Source organism: Mugil cephalus, chromosome 3 (assembly GCF_022458985.1).
Source record: "Mugil cephalus isolate CIBA_MC_2020 chromosome 3, CIBA_Mcephalus_1.1, whole genome shotgun sequence".
NCBI classification, from domain to species: domain Eukaryota; kingdom Metazoa; phylum Chordata; class Actinopteri; order Mugiliformes; family Mugilidae; genus Mugil; species Mugil cephalus.
Window position 1 is genome coordinate 28,189,566 of NC_061772.1, and position 18,343 is coordinate 28,207,908.

Sequence of the window (18,343 nt, forward strand, 5' to 3'; positions counted from 1 at the left end):
GTGGCCAGAGGGGGGCTGTGCTTGTTTTTTCTTGTAATGACCCATTTTCTGTGTCATGAATTAAAAAAAAAAATGAAAGTGTTTGTTTTGTTTGTGTTCAGGTGGACGTCACCTGGTTCTACATGAACTGTCTGGCGGACACGTGCGCCTGCAACCGCGGAGGCGACTGTGAGTGTTTCTGCACCAGCGTGGCGGCGTACGCTCAGCGCTGCTGCCACCAGGGCGTTCCTGTCGACTGGCGCTCGCCATCTCTGTGCCGTAAGTCACAACCCAGGGACCAGGAACATGCTCTGTACTAAGCCACATGTAGGCTACTTCCTGTTTCAGTAAACAGAATACGGAAGTTTTTTAAAAATGTTTTGACTTGTTGCACGTTTAATTTTTTTAAAATCATGTTAGTTGAAAGAAACTTAAATTTAATATTAACTTTCCCCTTTTTGTATTAGACTAGAAAATAAAAAAAAATAGTTTCATTTTTATTTTTTATGTTTGGGATTTAAAAACATCTCTTATAGTTTATTTCTACAGTTTTTGTTTCTGGTTTTTCTGCTTTACCTGCACCTGCTTTTGTTGTGCATATTCTTTTTTTTATCTTAATGATTTATTTTCTGCCACTAAGTGCTTGTATTCAGATGCAAATGTCATTTTATATTAACTAACGAGGATTAACAGTAGCTTCACTTTCTTATGGTGCATATTTACAGTTTACCAGTTAATCTTAATCCTGCTTGTATTTGAGATGCACATTTCTGACAATTAATAGACATTACAAGTTCATAATTATTAGCATTTGCACCCTTGATTATACATTACTACATTGTGTACACAGAGGAAAATCTATTAATTAATTAATCATGTTAAGAGGCTTTGAAGCTTTGAAAATCATGATACTAATTAGCACTTTCTAATCGTACTAATATTATTTTAATGTTATTATTATAACTCATATTCCCAGGGTTGATATCAGTCTCTTCTTTTTCTTTGCAGCGTATGATTGCGAGTTTTACAACAAAGGTACGACAATCTCTCAAATGTCAGTGTTTTTATGGACTCTACAATGTGCACAGTGGTAGAATGTGATGATGTACAGGCTAAATAAAACAGTCAGATGTTGAGTTGTGTGCACATTTCCTCCTGTAGTGAGAGTCGGTCGTATTGTGTTGCCAGATTCCCTTTCAGGGAGTGAACAGCCAGTTTGGCACCTTGTGGGTACTTTGATAATCTGAACGGAGAGTCAAACCGGACCAAGGTTAAATGCAACAGTTTAACATAATTGCATCAATTACTCCCTGAATCGTAACAGAATATAGGTGTGGAAACATTTTTGCATTCACTTGACATTTTTTCAGGTTTCATAGAAGGTCTGTGCTACAATTCTCCCTGACAATGACCGTCTGTCTCCAGTTCTGGGTAAAGGTCCCTTCAGGCTCTTTTCCTTCAGGGATCGGACGTCAGCGCTGGCAGCCAGCAGCTCCAGCGGCTCGGTGTTTCTGCAGCGCGTCAACGGAAGCTCTCCCGCCGTCCTCTCACAGTTCATGATGACTCCCGGCCTCAGCAGAGCTCGACCGCACGGTCAGTTGGTTTTAAGAATCCTGATCTGCTGCACAAATAAAAAAAAAAAAAAAAAAAGAAGCAGAAATGTCCTTGAGTTCTGCGTCTCAGTGAGTGTGGGAACGCTGTGGTCAGCTGAGAGACTTCATAGGTTTATTTTACGCTTTTATTTACGCTTCAGGAAAAAGGACACCTCTGCTTTAGTAATGCAGGGCACAGTAGTATCAGCGCATGAAAGGGAACTAGTGTAGTGGAGTTTGGGAAAGTTTGATCGTTGTGTAGATTAGATAAACGACAGAGATGTATTCACCTGTCAGCAGAATGAGAGGGAAACTAGGATTCTGGTCTCTTTGCCACTTGAATGTAGATGATATGTACCAGTAAGAAGCTGTTTAACTGTGGTCTTATAGCAATGAGACCATTTTCTGATGTGGGGTTAAAGGTTAAAGTTTGGTTACTCTACAAACACTATTTGGTCTCAACATAGTAGTGCTTAAAATAAACCAGGTGACAGTAAAAACTGGATTGGAGGTGGAAAAGCCTTAACGAGAGCAATGAGTGTGAACCAGAGCTGAACATAAAGCTGTGGGTTTGAAAACTAAAGGCACATCCCTCTGGAATAACACCCTTAGTCTGTTGGTCATGTGACCAGAAGTAAATTAAAATGGATAGAAAAGTCAGGAACCTGAATGGATGGATGGATGGATGGATGGATGGATGGATGGATGGATGGATGGATGGATGGATGGATGGATGGATGGATGGATGGATGGATGGATGGATGGATGGATGGATGGATACATAAGTTTTTCAACTCACTTTTGTGAGTAAAGTCAACTTGTAAAAGTAAACTGACATGATCTGCAAAAGTAAATTGACTTTACTTAGAGAATTAACAAAGACTACTCTTGTTTATCTATGGGATAAAATGATGCAAAAAGTTGCCTTTTACTTTTTTTTAAGTAGATGGAGCACTGTATTTTTATCAGTGTATGGCCGACTTATAGCTAAAACCCCTTGCTAACGGTGTTAGCTAACGGCTAACCAGTGTTAACTCCGTAAGCTAACGTTACATAGAGGAAAAAAACACATCTCCTTATACTTTAAATTACAGTCATTTGCAAACATTTACTTGAAATTAAATTAACTTAAAGTAGCAACTTGCTAACATTAGTTTCACATAAAAAGACTTATGAGGCCACTTGCTATTGTTAATTCCAAATTACATCAAGAGTCTGATGTTATTTTATTTATTCATTTCTACAACAATATAAAACCTGAAAGACTGCAGTAATTAACCAACTATATCAACGTTAACTTAATTCTTACCTTAAAGTCCAAACTTTTGTGGAGCTGATTGGTTGGTGGGATTTACCCCAGATTCATCACATTGGGCCACAACTAGAGCAGAGTTAATACAACAGCAAATTGTGTGTTGTTGGTGTCTTCATAAGAGGATTTGTTGAGTCACTTAAATATAGTTTGTTAATTGCAAAAAATCAAAATGACTTCCAATGAATTCAAAACATAATGTATTCATCTCAAGAGACAAACTTTGTTGTTTTATTGTTATAATCACAGACTTAATTATGTTAAAATTACTTATTCTTCAGTGTGTTTCCTCTACTTTTCTTGATCATACTTTCCTGCCTTTTCTGCTTGTTGTTGACTAATCTCTTGATCCTCTCCTGCACAGACACGTCGCGGGTTTCCTTTGAGGCGGCCCACAGGCCGAACTACTTCCTGTACGTGAGCCCCAGCGGACAGGTGAGGATGGCCAAGTGGGAGGAGAGCGAAGCGTTCTGGGACGGAGCCACCTTCGTCCTCCACAGGAACACCTGGACCCCGGGCTACGACTCGCTCGAGTCCCAGATGAAGCCCGGCTTCTTCCTGCACGCCACGCTGTCCCGTCTCTTCCTGCTCAAATACAGACACACTGACAGTTTCCGCAAGGCCACGCTGTTCAGACTGACAGGTCAGCAGCACTGAAATCACCACAAACACTTCACAACAAACCTTATCTTATGTAATATTCGTTTGATCCTGATGCCGCCATAGTTGGGTCGAGTAAAACTTTACTTCACAAGTTTAACTATTTTAGTCAATGATCTTTAAAGCTGTTGCAGTTTAAATTGAGGAGTCTAATAATAGTCTGATTTAAAACACATAACAATGTATTGTAATAACAATATACTATAAATTCCCCTTTATATCAATATGACTCTTCGTAAAGCTGGATTTGTTCCTCAGAGAGAAGAATCTCAACTTTAATTAATAACTCTCTTGCATGTTTTTGTTCAGGCCCCGGCCCGGACGCCCCACCGGGTCCTCGGTGTCAGTGGAGGTACGAAGCCTGCGTCAGCCCCTGCTTCAAGACCTGCAGCGACCCCACGGCTGAAGCCTGCGCCACCATCCCACAGTGAGAGCCTTCCACATTTAAAACTTTTTTCTATTTAATTTGTTGCTTCAGTGTATTTATTATTTTACTTAGTTTGCAACTACAAGGGTGAAAAATTATAAAAAAGGCAGAGGCTGTGTGTCAGTAACCGAAGAACATCCACAACCTTTACGTCTGTATTCATCTTAAAACAGAAAACAAGCTCAGAGATGAACAGTTTGTGTTTTGTCCACAAACAGAGTGGAGGGCTGCCTTCCTGTCTGCCCCACACACATGGTCCTGGATGAAGTCACTCGTCGATGTGTCTTTGTTGAAGACTGTGAGTATCTCCTCCAATCCTGCACTAAATCTTCTCTTCATCTAGACTCTGATGTTTAGCTTTAGTTTAAAATAGCTGAGAAAGCTGTTGATTCAGCTGCCTTTTCATTTTGGAGGCTTTGGTTTGTATTTTGTATTTGCTTACTTGCATGGTGATAATCTAATGTGCACGATTGAATAAGCGTAGATTTGACTTGAATGGTCATTGCTATTCATTCATATTCATTTTGCACTTTATTTGCTGTATGTCATTCACTATTTTCTTAATACATGGTACCATCTAAAAGTAACTCTTGTCCACTCCCTCCTTGAGTGAATCCTAGTTTTCTGGTTTACTAGTTTATTACTATACATTACATAGACATTCATTAAGTACTACTATTTAGTCTTTGTACTATCATTTTGACACAGTTGCTACATACAACTACCATGAAATACAGGTGGAGCAAACTCATTAGATGATTAAAATAAACTTAAAATAATATTTACACATGTACACTCTGCAGTTGTAGTACCTAATATTTTGGCGATTGAGTGTATTTCGGTGATGTTTAGATTAAATGCAGGATTATTAAAGAAATTGCAATGGTGTTAGTGGTTAGTTAATATTTTCTTATATCTACACATATGCCCTGATGCAATTACAGCGTGTATAATCTACCACAATGGATGAATGGAATTCAAAGCAAGATTGAACATTTAACGAGATATTATAAGCTACACCTTCCCTGCCAAAGAGATCAAGTTCAGAGACTTTTGGTTTGATTTTTTGTTCACTTGTTGTGGTGAACCTGATCCAAACCCATGAACTGTTTTCACATTTGTCATTTTCTCTCTTCAGGTGTTAAAGTTCCAGCTGTTGTGGTGCCTGTAACAACTCCATTAACCCCTCCAGCTGCCACTTCTGCAACCACCACGACCGCGGCTGCCTCCACCACTCCACTCCAGACCACCACCTCCACCATCTCAACCATCTCCACCATCTCCACCACCTCCACTCCTCCTACAGATAAAGTCACCACCACTGTCCCTGCCGTGGACGTACAGACCACCTCGTCCATGGCGCCTCCTGCTCCAGATGAGACGACTCGACCAGTCACGACTGCAGAACCCTCCTATCCTCCACCGGTGCCCCCAGCTGTGAGGCCAGAGGTGGTGGAGCCACCGACCACCGTCAGCGCGACAGAAGCTCCGCTCACCACTGTAAAAGATACAACAACAACGACAACAACGGGTCCACCGAGCTTCACCATCAGCCAATTTGGTCGCAGCACATCCAAAACGAGCACCGCCCCCTTTGCCATCACGGCTCTGTTCTGGCTCACCTCCTCCACCGAGTCTCTGAGGCCACTCTTCACCACCACAACTACAACACCGACTACGACCACTGTTGAGGGCACAACCACAATGAGAACTACGACTGTGATGGTTCCTACCAGAGAAACCACGGAGGCTACAACACATTTACCAGCGGTTGTGACAACTTCCAGTCCAACTCCGTCTCCTTCTCCGGTTTCAGAGACTTCTGCTCTTACAGACAAGACCACTGTTCATAGTACAGCTACGACTGCGTATACGGGCACCAGCACAAAGCCTGTAACAGTGGAGAGAACAACTACAACAACACTAATCCCTCCTGGTTTACCAAGCACAGCTTCAACAACAGCTGCACCCTTCCCAACATCTCCTCCTGTGGAAACAATAACTGTATCTTTGCCAAAAGTCACTTCGGTGAAGACTACAGAATCAGTCACACCAGTGTCTCCTTTCACTACCATTAAAACAACGACGCACATGCGCCCAGACACACCATCCGTTTCCACAGAAAGCATTTTACACACAGTCTCTACTGACTTGACAACTTCTTCAGCAACTGTTCCTGAGTTAACCACGACAAGTCTCGTCTCTTCTACAACGACCTCATCTGCACCATCTACTTCCACCTCAGCTGCTACAGACTGGGGAACCACAACAAAGAAAGTGACCACGTCTGCAATATCTAAAATACCAACAACAACAACAACCACAACAACAACACCGTCAGAGATTCTAGACACCACAACATCTCCTGTTTCCACAACTTATACTGAGAGAACGTCCTGGTCTGCAGCTATCCCAGTAACGGAGAGAACCACGACTACAACCGTAACTTCAAGACCTCCAGAGGTCCCAGAGACATCAACAGCTCCTTTAGTCACAACAAAAACAACTGTACCATCAGTGTCTCTTACAGAAACCACTGCTGCACCACCGCCAACAACGGAGAGCTCAACCTCTACGGAGCGAACCTCCGAGCCGTGGCGTCCACCCCATCGGGAGACTACCTCCACCCCAGTCTACAGACCCACAATGGAGACCACACCAGAGGTCACGTCTGAATCTGTCATCCATGTGACCACTTCCACTAAAACTACAGAAGCACCACGACTTCCAGTCACATCGAAGCCCACCCTCACCTCTGCAACGTCAGCTGCTGCCACGACCACCACCACCACCCAAACTACAACACCTTCTGAAATCTCAACTGCAGAAGTTGTAGCCACCACAACCAGAAAACTGGCGACACCTCCACCTTCACCTGTGCCTGGTACTCCTGAGACACCTCTCACCACGTCGCCTACAAGAGCGCCACCCTCTGTTATTACCACCACGCTCAGACCTGTCGTCATTCAGCCGATTGCAGAGACGACACATCCGGCGACCGGCCGAGTGCAGGTGTCAACGACAGCTACAACCTTGTCTCCTCCATCTTGGTCTCCGTCCAACGTGACTACGTCTACAGCACCTCCGAGGCCGACGACTATCCCGGACAAAGTCACCACCCGGCTGGTGTCCACTTCAAGAGCTACACCCTCTACGACAACCACTGCCTACTCACAGACGACCACTCTTAGAACGACGCCCAGAGTTCCCGTGACAACAAGAGTTACGCCCAGAATAACCTCCACCGAGAGGCCACCAGTAAGGCCAGTCACTGCCAGGGTTACCATAACAACAAGGCCTCCAGAAGTGACCACCAGATCAACCACTATCGGGCCTCCTACTGTCGCCCCAAGTCCTGGTACAACAACCGTGTCAGGAGTGACTTCCACAACCGTCTCTGCCGACACTGTTGATACAGCGAGCACAACCGAACGCACCGTCACAACCGCTGCAACTCCCGTGCCGACCACCACTACGGCCTCGGTGCCCGTTCCCACCCTGACAACAGTCACTGCATCCACAGCAGTCCCCACACCAACCACATCTGGGAGGACAAGCAAAGAGCCTGACGTGTCACCATCCCAACCGGTGACGACCTCCACCCGGAAGCCCTACATCCCCACTCCCGCTACAACTTCGCCCCCATCTGCCACAACAACGCAAACAACCGTCAGAGTCGATCACACCAGTCCAGAACCAACAACAGTGACTCCAAGACCAACATCTCCTCACACACCAGTGGAAACAACCCGCCACACACCAGAGGGAACGACAACTGTGGCTGTATCACCGACAAGGATGTGCACTGTGGGTTCATTTCACTAACAAAGACCACAGAAGTTTATTGGTAGAGAAGATGTGAGAGAAATGGATGGAGAGATGAGAAGGGTTGAAGAGGAAGGGATGTAAAGGGTTGAGTAGGAGGAGAAGGGGTTGGAAAGAGAGAGAGAAGTCCATTGTTGACTTTATTTGTAGTTTGTTGTCTATGTTTTCTCATTGTTGATTCCGACTAATTTACATACATATGTTGACAAAAACAGCTACGAAGGAAACTTTTCAAACCTAAATTTTGAACAAACGAATGCACAGCAGCCACTGTAGACTAAACTTTCTGAAACCTTGATGTGCATACCCATTGTCAAGAGCTATTCAACTCACTCGATATAGACTGTAGGTACATTTTACACTCAACAACTATAGTGATCCCCAAAATAATCTCCTTGCAAACATCTTTGTGACCCCTGCATTTTTTTTTCTAGCCTCCTTATGCAGAGATCGTCGACGAATGCACAAAGTACATCTGCGTCAACAACCAGCTAATCCTGTTCAACAAATCCCAAAGCTGCCCTTTTACAGCCGAGCCTCCCAACTGTGGCCTGCTTGGTTTTGCTGTACTGGTCAACGGAGATAAGTGCTGCCCTAAGTGGGACTGTCCATGTGAGCAAAACACATCCATGAAGGACACTGCACATGAACACAGGCGCAAAGAGCTGTTGATTTATTAAATCTGTCAGATTATTGTCTTTAGGTGCATGTTTTCTTTTCTGCGTGATCCAGGTCGGTGCTCTGTATTTCCTGATCTGAACGTGATTACATTTGATGGGAACAGCGTTGCCATCTACAAGGCCGCCTCGTACATAGTGACCCAGCTGCCTAATGAGACCGTCAGCGTCCTGGTTCAGGAGTGTCCCGCTGACTCTGAGTCCCCAGTGAGTCTCACATCGTCACATTCTCTTAAGTTGTTTTGTGCAAAAGTGGCTGATTTGCCAGTTTTCTTTCTACAGCTCATCTGGAATTTCACCAACCTGTGTCTGGTTGCACTCAACATCACCCACAACTCCAACCACATCATCATCAACAGGCTGCAGAGGAGAGTAAGACAAGCTCTCGTCTGATGCTTCTTTGTGCTTTCACCTGGTCAGAGCTTAAAAACAGGGTGGTCTGATGACGTGACACTTTCCTTTCAGCTCTACGTCAACTCTCGTTACGCTAGACCTCGATTCAAAAAGTATGGCTTCGAGATCTACGACACGGGCAACATGTACCTGATCCGGAGCCCCACCGGCCTCAAACTGCAGTGGTACCACAGCACCGGCATGATGGTGATCGACACCGACAGCTCCAGCAACAAGCTTCCCACCATGGGCCTCTGTGGTAAGAGATGGGGTTTAATGCATCATTCTCTCTTCTTAACTTTGAACATTTCACTGGTTGACTACAATTGGTTCTTTAAAAGAACCGGTTATCGATGCCCATCCCTACCTATAAATATTGACAACAACATTTTCCTTTGAATTAGTGTAAAGAAGAAGTACATTATGAAAATGTTTACCTAATGAACTGTACAATTACAAATGATCAATGGTTGAATGAGCAACCAGATATTCCTAAAGGAAAATAATGGCAATTTCTGTATATGTAATTTTTGTACTTGTAGAAGAAAACTTGTCAGTGGCTTCTTTGGTGGTTTTAAATTTTATTCACCTTGATGTCACGCCTTCAGTTTTCTGGGTGTTAATGAGTTGTTAGAGAACCACTCATCGTGCAAAGAAGATTAATAAGAAAAACATCCTCCAATTACAGGTGCGTATTGAGTTTCAGGTGTGCACCACAGGGCCAAGCAGGTGGTCTGAATAAAAGCCTAAACTCCCTAGTCTGGTCAAAAAAATTCCTCCGCTTACAATTTTGTGTGGGAACTAGGCCATGACATCCAAAGAACGCAGGTGATTAGATAATGAATCTCTGCAATGTTTAGGGACAAATACAATGACTTCTGTTCTGTCTAGTAGGAAATTACAGGTCATCTAAGCCTTTATGTCTTTAAGGCATGTTTGTAGTTTAACCAGCTGATTAGTTTCATCTGGTGTCATGGATAAATAAAGTTGGGTATCATCTGCGTAGCAATGGAAGTTTATGTCTTGCTTTCTAGTAATAATATTACAAGGTAGGTATGTATAATGTGAATAATATTGGTCCTAGCACAGAATCCTGAGGAACATAGCTTTTGTTTAGCATATATAGAAGAATCATTGAGCTGATGCTCCTGCAATGATCTGCTGGCCAAATCAAAGAGTAACAGTGAGATAATTGATGAGGGTGGAACAGTATACCCCAGGTTTCACAGTTTTAGGGCAGTTTAAGAGAAAATCCTTGGGGAAGTCCAGTTTGATTGATGTCTTGGATAATGGTATTGAAGACTGAACTATAATCGACAAAAAGCATCATGACATAGTTGCCTGGTAGCGTTAGGGTTAGGTTGGCTCAGAGCATTTTTACATTTTCAACCCTTTTACAGACACATAACAAAAAACTTTGAATGTTTTTTTGACAAGAGGTCATTCCAAGCTTTAAATCAAATTTGAGCAGTTTTAAAATTTAGATTTAGACAGACAGACTTTAATGATCCACGTACTAGGTCTGGAAATTTCAGAGTGTGCAACTTTAAAAAGCGGTAAAAACAGGCCACTGATAATGCTACAACACTTAGAGACTCGACTGAGCTAAATGTTCTCTGCATTCTTGTGTTGAACCACCTCTCCCCCATCCTCCCCCAGGCTTCTGTGATGGAGACCCGTCCAACGACCTGACCTTGGCGAACGGCACCATAGTGGGCGTGAGTGAGGACCCGGTTCTGTTCATCGACAGCTGGCAGGTTCCCAACACCACCAGCTACATCAGCCACAGCCGCCGCCGCGAGCTCAACTGCTCCACCAGCGACTGCTCCAGCTGCCTGGCCATGCTGGAGAAACACGCCTTCACGCCCTGCCACAACTTTGTGAGTTCACCTGTCCCCAGGTTTCATTATGTGGCTCTGAACCATTTGGTTTATGGTTAGAATACAATAGTCAATACTCGCAAAACAGAGGGAAGCTTGAGGTGAACACTGGCACTTTCAAATATGAAAATGTCGTCATCAGTTTCAGTCCGGATAAAGTTATGGGTGAGAATAAATAGTGACTGAAATTACATTAAGTTAATGCTTATAAAGGGGATTCTTGTTACATGCTAATGCTAACCGCTAGGTAACGCAGCGTTAGTTGTATGTTTCAGGGGTGTCCAAGCAGAAGTTGCATTTACTACATTACCCTCCACAGTGGTTCCACTTACTACTTGTAATATGTTTATTGGAGAAGCTTCACTTGATAAAGACAGACTAGACTGTTCAAATTGTCCATCCAGCGAGTGAGTCCCATCAGTCAGAGTCAACTTTTTAAACACTCACGGTCTTGGAGAGTGAGTTTATTAGTATATTCCCTAAAATATGCGTTTTACTGGTCCATTCTTGCCAAAACAATCCGTTGAAATGTGCTAACCACCGTTTACAGGCTATAGTGTTTTAAGATGTTTTGCATCCAGTTAAGCCCCGCCCCTCAAAAACCGTCACATTGTTTACAAGTCATGAAGGGGTCCATTCAAACATAATATGATGAGTTTTATGAGTTTTTGTCTTTGTTTTTTCAGGTCCCACCGAGCACGTTTTGTGAGGTTTGGGTCCGAGATGCAGAGTACGTCAACAACCAGTGTGTGGCGCTGGCTGCTTATGTGGCTTCATGCCACAAGTTCAACATCTGCATTGAGTGGAGGAGTCCAGATTACTGCCGTAAGATTTTAGCTAGCCATTAAAACAGTGTTTGGTTTTGTTTTTTTGTTTTTTTTTTAAGTTTTAATTGTGTTTTTCAAAGCCTTGGTACATGGCAAACTTACGTAAGATTCTCCATACAGGAACAGATAATAATGCAATTAAGTTACCCTAGCAACACACTCAACAATTTTTGTCTTATGAACATGTACAAGATAAGAAAAGACCCGTTCTTTCTGCCCAAGCATGTTTGCCCCCTAAATTTTGTATTCCATGGCTAGTGTGAATATAAGTGTACCTGAGTACGGTGCACTTCCCTGACCTGGTCACGACCCAAACCACTGGGAACCACTGCATTAAAACAACACTCACAGACACTGATAGTTGCGTTTGGAGGCAAACACTTCACAGTAGACATCTTGGCATAAAGCAGAAGTTACTGGAGAGAAAAGAGCGAATAGACCAAGCACTGAAGAGACATTAAAACACATCCAGTCAGGATTAATCCCACTGTTTCCTCTTTAAAGTGAAGTTTTATTCTAGTCTTTATCTCCTCCTGCAGCCTTCGCGTGTCCCGACCCTCTGAGGTATCAGGCCTGTCTGCCGCCCTGCAGATCTCAGTCCTGCCCCAACCACGACTTTGATTCGGACCCGGACCAGTGTTCAGGCCTCACCGAGGGCTGCGTCTGCCCCGAGGGAACGCTCCTACACCGGCCATACTCCGCTCTCTGCATCCCTCCGGACAAATGCGGTAAGAGCTCAGTTTACCTGTCTGATTGCACAGCGTTCGTAATGTTACAGCTGCAAGACGCAAGACGGACTATTTTCAGTGTAGTACTTCTAAACACTCATGCTGTGACTGGGTCACTGTGAGACGTGGTGAAGATGGAAATGTCCAAAAAATTAAGCAGCAGAACGAGAGGACATCTGCTAAAAAAAAAACAAACGTCTAAAGCTGTCCCTGAAAGTGTCCCCAATTTTAGCTTTTTATGAATGAGAAAAAAAAATGTTGCACACAGACTACAGTTATTACGGTAGCTGGTTGCGCTGCTATTAACATTACAGACATAGCAGTTTAAATAAATAAATATATGAAATTAAATTAATTAATAATAATAAACCATAATTGTCACTGTTTCTTCATTTCATCTTAATAACATTTAATGATTCATAATTCAATTTTCCACATCAGCAGTCAGTGCTAACACGGGGCCATGCAAACCTGTTTGACTACTAGTGTTTGATTATTCTACAATATTTATTCATCATCACAGTAAAATAGTCTATCCTTAGTCAAACTGCTGCATTAATTCCTCTCTCGACCATTAGAAAATATGAACATGTGATTGTGCATGAAAAACAATTTTGCAATTACCGTGATACCGTCAGAATTTTGAAAAAAAACGTGATATAGACTTTTAAACGTGGTATTTAAGCTTTTCCAAACGTCTCGTGCATCTCTTTTTGATCTCAGACCAACTCCATGAACATCTGTTGCAGGACTCCTAAAGCTTAGAGGTCTGAGAGGAGGTTCTTAATGAGCTCTCATTGACCAAGCCAACAGTTTTCCTGTGTCACGTCGTCTGTGGGCATAGTTTTTGTGGTGTGTTCTCCACTAGTTAGACTCCTGGTGGAAGGTTTTCAGGGGATCCAGCATGGAGGAACAACCTCACCTCAATTCAAATAAAAAGTTTTTGTGACATGCACAGCTTTTATTAGCCCATGTGACGAGTTCTAGTTTGATTCATCAGCATTTCTGTGTCGTTCTCTTTGTAAAATAATAAATTGTGTGTGTGTTGTTGCAGCCTGCACCGACAGCGGCGGCGTTCCTCGTGCACACGGTGAAGTCTGGAAAGGCTCGAAGGACGCCTGCTGCATGTACCGCTGCGACAACGACACCATCGTGCCCGTGGAGTACAACTGCTCCAGCGTGGCGTCGCCCGTGTGCCGACGGGCCGGAGAGATGATCATCAGCCTGGCGGACGACACCAGCTGCTGCCCGCACAAAGTCTGCGGTGAGGCCTCGAGGCTTCACGACCGCTCTGAAATACGTCAAAATAACATAAATAAAATATAATGATGTGATTTCTGACCCCACAGTGTGTAACCAGAGTCTGTGTGACCAGCTGCCTCCTGAGTGTAAATATGGGGAGAAGCTGGTTTCGTACTACAGACTGGACTCCTGCTGTCCAGACTATGTTTGTGGTGAGGTTAATTATTGGAAATTACCATTACATCCAAGTTTTTAGTGCAGATGCATGGTGTAGATTGACTAAACTAAACTCGACTAAGTTCTACAGGAAACAACGGAAGCATCAATTAACAAGTATATTAATACATGTTGGTTCTATTTTGACTTTAATGGGACACATAAAGGCATTTTGTTGCTTTTAATTGAATTCTACTTATTTCATTATTTTATCTTTTTAGTCTGACTTTTAACAAATTTTAACTTATTTTATTATTTTTACCTTTTTCAATATGTCTTTTAATAGAATTGTATTTATTTTATCATTTTATCTTTTTAGTCAGAATTTTAACTGAAACTTATTATTTTTCTCTGTTTAGTCTAGTTATTAATTGCATTTTATTTATTTTATTATTTTATATTTTTTTAGTTTGACTTATAAGTGAATTTTGGTTGTTTTTTATTATTTTTTTATTTAATATTTTTAGTCTGGTTATTAATAGATTTTTAATTATTTTCTCATTTTATCCTTTTAGTCTGGGTTTAACTAATCTTATGACAATCTTTTTATTATTATTTATTATTTTTACCTTTTTAGTAGCTTTTAGCTGAATTTTATTAATTTTTATTCTTTAGGTAATTACTATTTAATTATAACTATAGTTATAATTTATACAGTTGTTTTTATCTCTAGTGTTTTCTCAGCTTCATAATGCCGAGGGTGGGAAAGTGTTTCCTCACTGTTCTTAACTCTTCAGTCAGTGAATCTGTGTTATGTCTGTTTACATATTGTTTTTTTTGTTTATTTTTATGTAATCTTAATCTTTTTGTGTTTGTTTCCGTGTCCCAGAGTGTGATCCTGAGCTCTGCGAGTCGGACGTCCCGAGCTGCAGAGACGATCAGACCCTGATCGCCACCAGAGCCGACGGCAGCTGCTGCCTGGCCCACATCTGCAGTGAGTCTGAAGACTTAAGGATTTAAACAATTAAAGTGGATAATGTGTAAATGAAAGTGGTTAACAGACAGTGTCGTCTCCTGCAGTGTGCTCCTCTTGTCCTGAGACGCCTCCCGTCTGCCAGGACGGAGAGATTCTGACTGTGGACGGAAACACCACGGAGCGCTGCTGTCCCTCCTACCAGTGTGGTCAGACACCCAGTTATTTTAGACCCAGGCCACCAGTTCACCCTCTCACCCTCTTAAATTCATTATTTCTGCTCTAGTGAATATCCACCAGTGATATTATATGGCTCAAATTTATTTGACCGCTTTATTAACGTTAAAAGAGTCTTAATTTTAATCTTACATCACATATAAACGCAGGCTAGGAATCAGAACCATATACAGCAAATAAATACAAGTTTACATTTAAGTGGCACCATTTAATAAATAAATATCACTCATTGCTTAATAAAAGACTAAAGAGGCTGAGGAGACGTCACTTTTCAGCTGCACAGACTCTGTGAACATCAGAGTTTTGTTTTACTAAAGGTGACAAAAGCCCTTTTCACATGTGTAATAATTGCAGAGTTCAATTTTATATATATATAATTAATTTAGACAGAAAAGGTTTTTATTTCTGCTATATAATACAGGTTAAACTGATGGTTTATCTCTATTATACTTATGACCCCACTATGGAAAGAATAGAATTATGAATTAAATATAAATCATGAGGGCAAAGAAAAGAAAAAAAAAATAGATAAGACTTATTAATTATTTGTTGCCCACTTACTATTGAACAAATGAACATACCAGAAATTTGATAATAATAATAATAATAATAATCTAATTTGCTGGATACAGTAACATATTAATGCCTAATTAACTGTGTGTGTGTGTGTGTGTGCGTGCAGTGTGTGAGCCCTACAGGTGTCCTCAGCTCACTTGTCCCGTTGGGATGTCCGTGGTTTCCGTGTCCAGTCCGAGTCGCTGCTGCCCGAACAAAACATGCGGTAAAGATCACAAAACCAGGAACACGTTTAAACCCGTGTGTGCGCGGTGACGTGAACAGTGTTTTCCTGTTTTCAGAGTGTTCCTGTGAGAAGATCGCTTCCCCAAAATGTGGCCTGGTACGTCCTCAGGTTTAATCGTCTGTCTCTGTTTCGTTAAAAACAAACTACGACTGCACCACCTGACCAGAGAGAATATAACTGACTGTGTGTCCCTTATTCCCTGTGTAATTCATGGGACCAATCAGGCGTAACATTATGACCACCTTCCTAATATTGTGCAGGTCTCCACAACAGTTGTGGCTCATCAGAGAATGGACATGTGTCTGTGGTTGTTTCCTTATCTCTTTGTTTTCTGCAGGGGGAGGCCGCCCAGCTGGACCGGGCCTTCCTGTCCGACCCACAGAACCAGTGCGCCTGCAAAAGATACAAGTGTGGTGGGTTGTCAAGCTCAAGCTAGCACACGACACAAGGATATGACATAAGAAACAAACTCTAGCCTGCTTATATCTAAAGATCTCAGACAGTTTCCTTTAGCTGCTAAATAGCTCCTCTAGCTACTTGTGTGTTTTGTGTGCAGTGCGCGAGGCGGTGTGTTTGTTTGGAGACCGCGGCGTCCTGCGTCCTGGTCAGACTCTGGTGGAGCATGGAGACGACGGCTTGTGTCACAGCAGACAGTGCAGCCGCAGCCTGGACCCGGCCAGCGGCTTCCACCTGCTACGCACCTCCAGCATCAACTGCTCCGCCCACTGCCAGCAGGTGAGACCTCCACCACCAGGTGAGACCTCCACCACCAGGTGAGACCTCCACCACAAGGTGAGACCTCCACCGCAAGGTGAGACCTCCACCGCCAGATCAGAGGAAGGAACCAGAGCCATATATTAAAGAGAGTCTGGCCAACTCATATCATGGGCGCCATGTTTGCTACGTCAGAGGGAAGATTCTACAGTGTAACTCTATGGGGCGGATGTGCTATGTTTAAATAAATGTCTTATTTTCACCATTAACGGGCCTATAAATGTTATTGACAACGTCTGTGAATATGTAAAAGGTCCTCACTTAAATATCTCACCGTCTACTTACTTTAAATATCTTAAATGAGCTGTAAAATGCTTTGTAGCCCAATCACCTCATCAGTCATGGAGCTGTGTTTACCTTCTCCTCAGTCTCCGTGTTCATCCATCAACGTTAAAAGGTTGAAATTACTCAGAAAAATTAGAAATACTCAAAAACCGTTATGCAGTATATTAGTTTCCTTAGAAGGATTCCAAGTAAGAAAAACAAAGAAAGAAGAAGTTAGACCAAGTAAAAGTCTTGAGTTTGTCTAGAATTAGAAGAATTATCTTTTGGTTGAGAAGTTACAAGATATTGTATGTGTGTTATTGTTAATGCTTCTCTTATCTGTCTGCTACAAAAGACCCTCTGTCTTTTTCTTACTTTTATTTTTCATATAAATGAATGTTATTTATTTTGAACAAAAAGAAAAGGAGCTGGAAGAAGTATAAACTTATTAACTCATACAACCTTATCACCTTATGATTCATGGCAATATTATAATAAATGCATTTAATATGCAACATGTATTGATATATAATCAAACCATATTAATCAACCTCATTACAATGACATAATACCAATAACTAATAAATAATAGTTCGAAAAATAGAAAAATAGTTGTAGGGGTACTGTGTATATTATATACATAATTTTAACTTTTATTGTGCGTTTCAGAACCAGATCTACGTTCCTCCCAAAGACCAGTCCACATGTTGTGGAGTCTGCAGGAACATTTCCTGCCTCTATGAACACGACAACGGGACGGTTGGTCTCTATAAGGTAGGAAAAGATGGAAATGCATCTTAATAACAATTAAAGAGATGTTATAGAGGATATTAACGTGTCTTATATATATAATATATAACACATAAACTCACTAATAAGAAGAATTATGTTGGGAAACAAAAAACAACAGATTTGGTTGTTTGATTTGAGATATTTCATCTTTGTTTTTGTACCGACCTGAGCCCTGTTACACTCAAAAAAAATAAATCAACAATTTCCATTGGTCTTTTTGAGTTCCAACAACTTCTCTTGAAATTACTTTTAACCAACATATTGTACTGAGTTACGGGAATTATCTTTTCTTCTACAATCAACAGTGTTTTTTAATATTTACATATATTTATCATTTTTCAGTTGATAACTCATAAAATGAAAAAAGTAAAAGTAAAATAAAGTTATTTCTGCTCAATATTAATTTTGTCCCATTGCAAAAAGCAGTAAATTAAATATTTTGATAAGCTGCTACTGGTAATCAGAATTTTCTGTAAATATTTATTTAAATATATGAATTTTGGCGTCGGTCGAAGAGGAAAATAAAACACAATCGATCTGTAGTTTTGGATATAGAAAACATTGGAATGCTGGAAACTTTGTCCTCTTTAGAAAGCTTCGTCAGACCAAGGAGGGACCGTGTAGCATGAATTATTTTCTCTCAGTAAATGTTTAATAGATAGCAAGAAGCTGTCTCAATCATTCTTGTTGGAGAATTAACGAATGCAGATTCTAACAGCGCCATGACAATAATAATAATAATAAATGTAAAATTTGTCACATAGCTAGAATTAATGAACCATAAACTTGTCTTTTTTCTTCGA

General features: G+C 41.6%; 1 protein-coding gene across 1 annotated transcript in view; it reads left to right on the forward strand.

The window, feature by feature from the left end:
- Positions 1 to 18,343, forward strand: part of otog (otogelin) — a 69,854-nt gene that overhangs the window by 44,033 nt on the left and 7,478 nt on the right. The window contains exons 31-53 of the mRNA XM_047580776.1: positions 102 to 258; positions 988 to 1,014; positions 1,405 to 1,572; positions 3,248 to 3,526; positions 3,853 to 3,970; positions 4,189 to 4,268; positions 5,109 to 7,777; positions 8,230 to 8,407; positions 8,528 to 8,679; positions 8,755 to 8,844; positions 8,938 to 9,124; positions 10,525 to 10,745; positions 11,432 to 11,570; positions 12,112 to 12,300; positions 13,355 to 13,564; positions 13,650 to 13,754; positions 14,588 to 14,692; positions 14,779 to 14,880; positions 15,591 to 15,689; positions 15,766 to 15,806; positions 16,048 to 16,123; positions 16,267 to 16,445; positions 17,418 to 17,522. Coding sequence (XP_047436732.1) covers positions 102 to 258; positions 988 to 1,014; positions 1,405 to 1,572; positions 3,248 to 3,526; positions 3,853 to 3,970; positions 4,189 to 4,268; positions 5,109 to 7,777; positions 8,230 to 8,407; positions 8,528 to 8,679; positions 8,755 to 8,844; positions 8,938 to 9,124; positions 10,525 to 10,745; positions 11,432 to 11,570; positions 12,112 to 12,300; positions 13,355 to 13,564; positions 13,650 to 13,754; positions 14,588 to 14,692; positions 14,779 to 14,880; positions 15,591 to 15,689; positions 15,766 to 15,806; positions 16,048 to 16,123; positions 16,267 to 16,445; positions 17,418 to 17,522 — 5,676 coding nt within the window. The remainder of the gene's footprint in view (positions 1 to 101; positions 259 to 987; positions 1,015 to 1,404; positions 1,573 to 3,247; positions 3,527 to 3,852; positions 3,971 to 4,188; positions 4,269 to 5,108; positions 7,778 to 8,229; positions 8,408 to 8,527; positions 8,680 to 8,754; positions 8,845 to 8,937; positions 9,125 to 10,524; positions 10,746 to 11,431; positions 11,571 to 12,111; positions 12,301 to 13,354; positions 13,565 to 13,649; positions 13,755 to 14,587; positions 14,693 to 14,778; positions 14,881 to 15,590; positions 15,690 to 15,765; positions 15,807 to 16,047; positions 16,124 to 16,266; positions 16,446 to 17,417; positions 17,523 to 18,343) is intronic.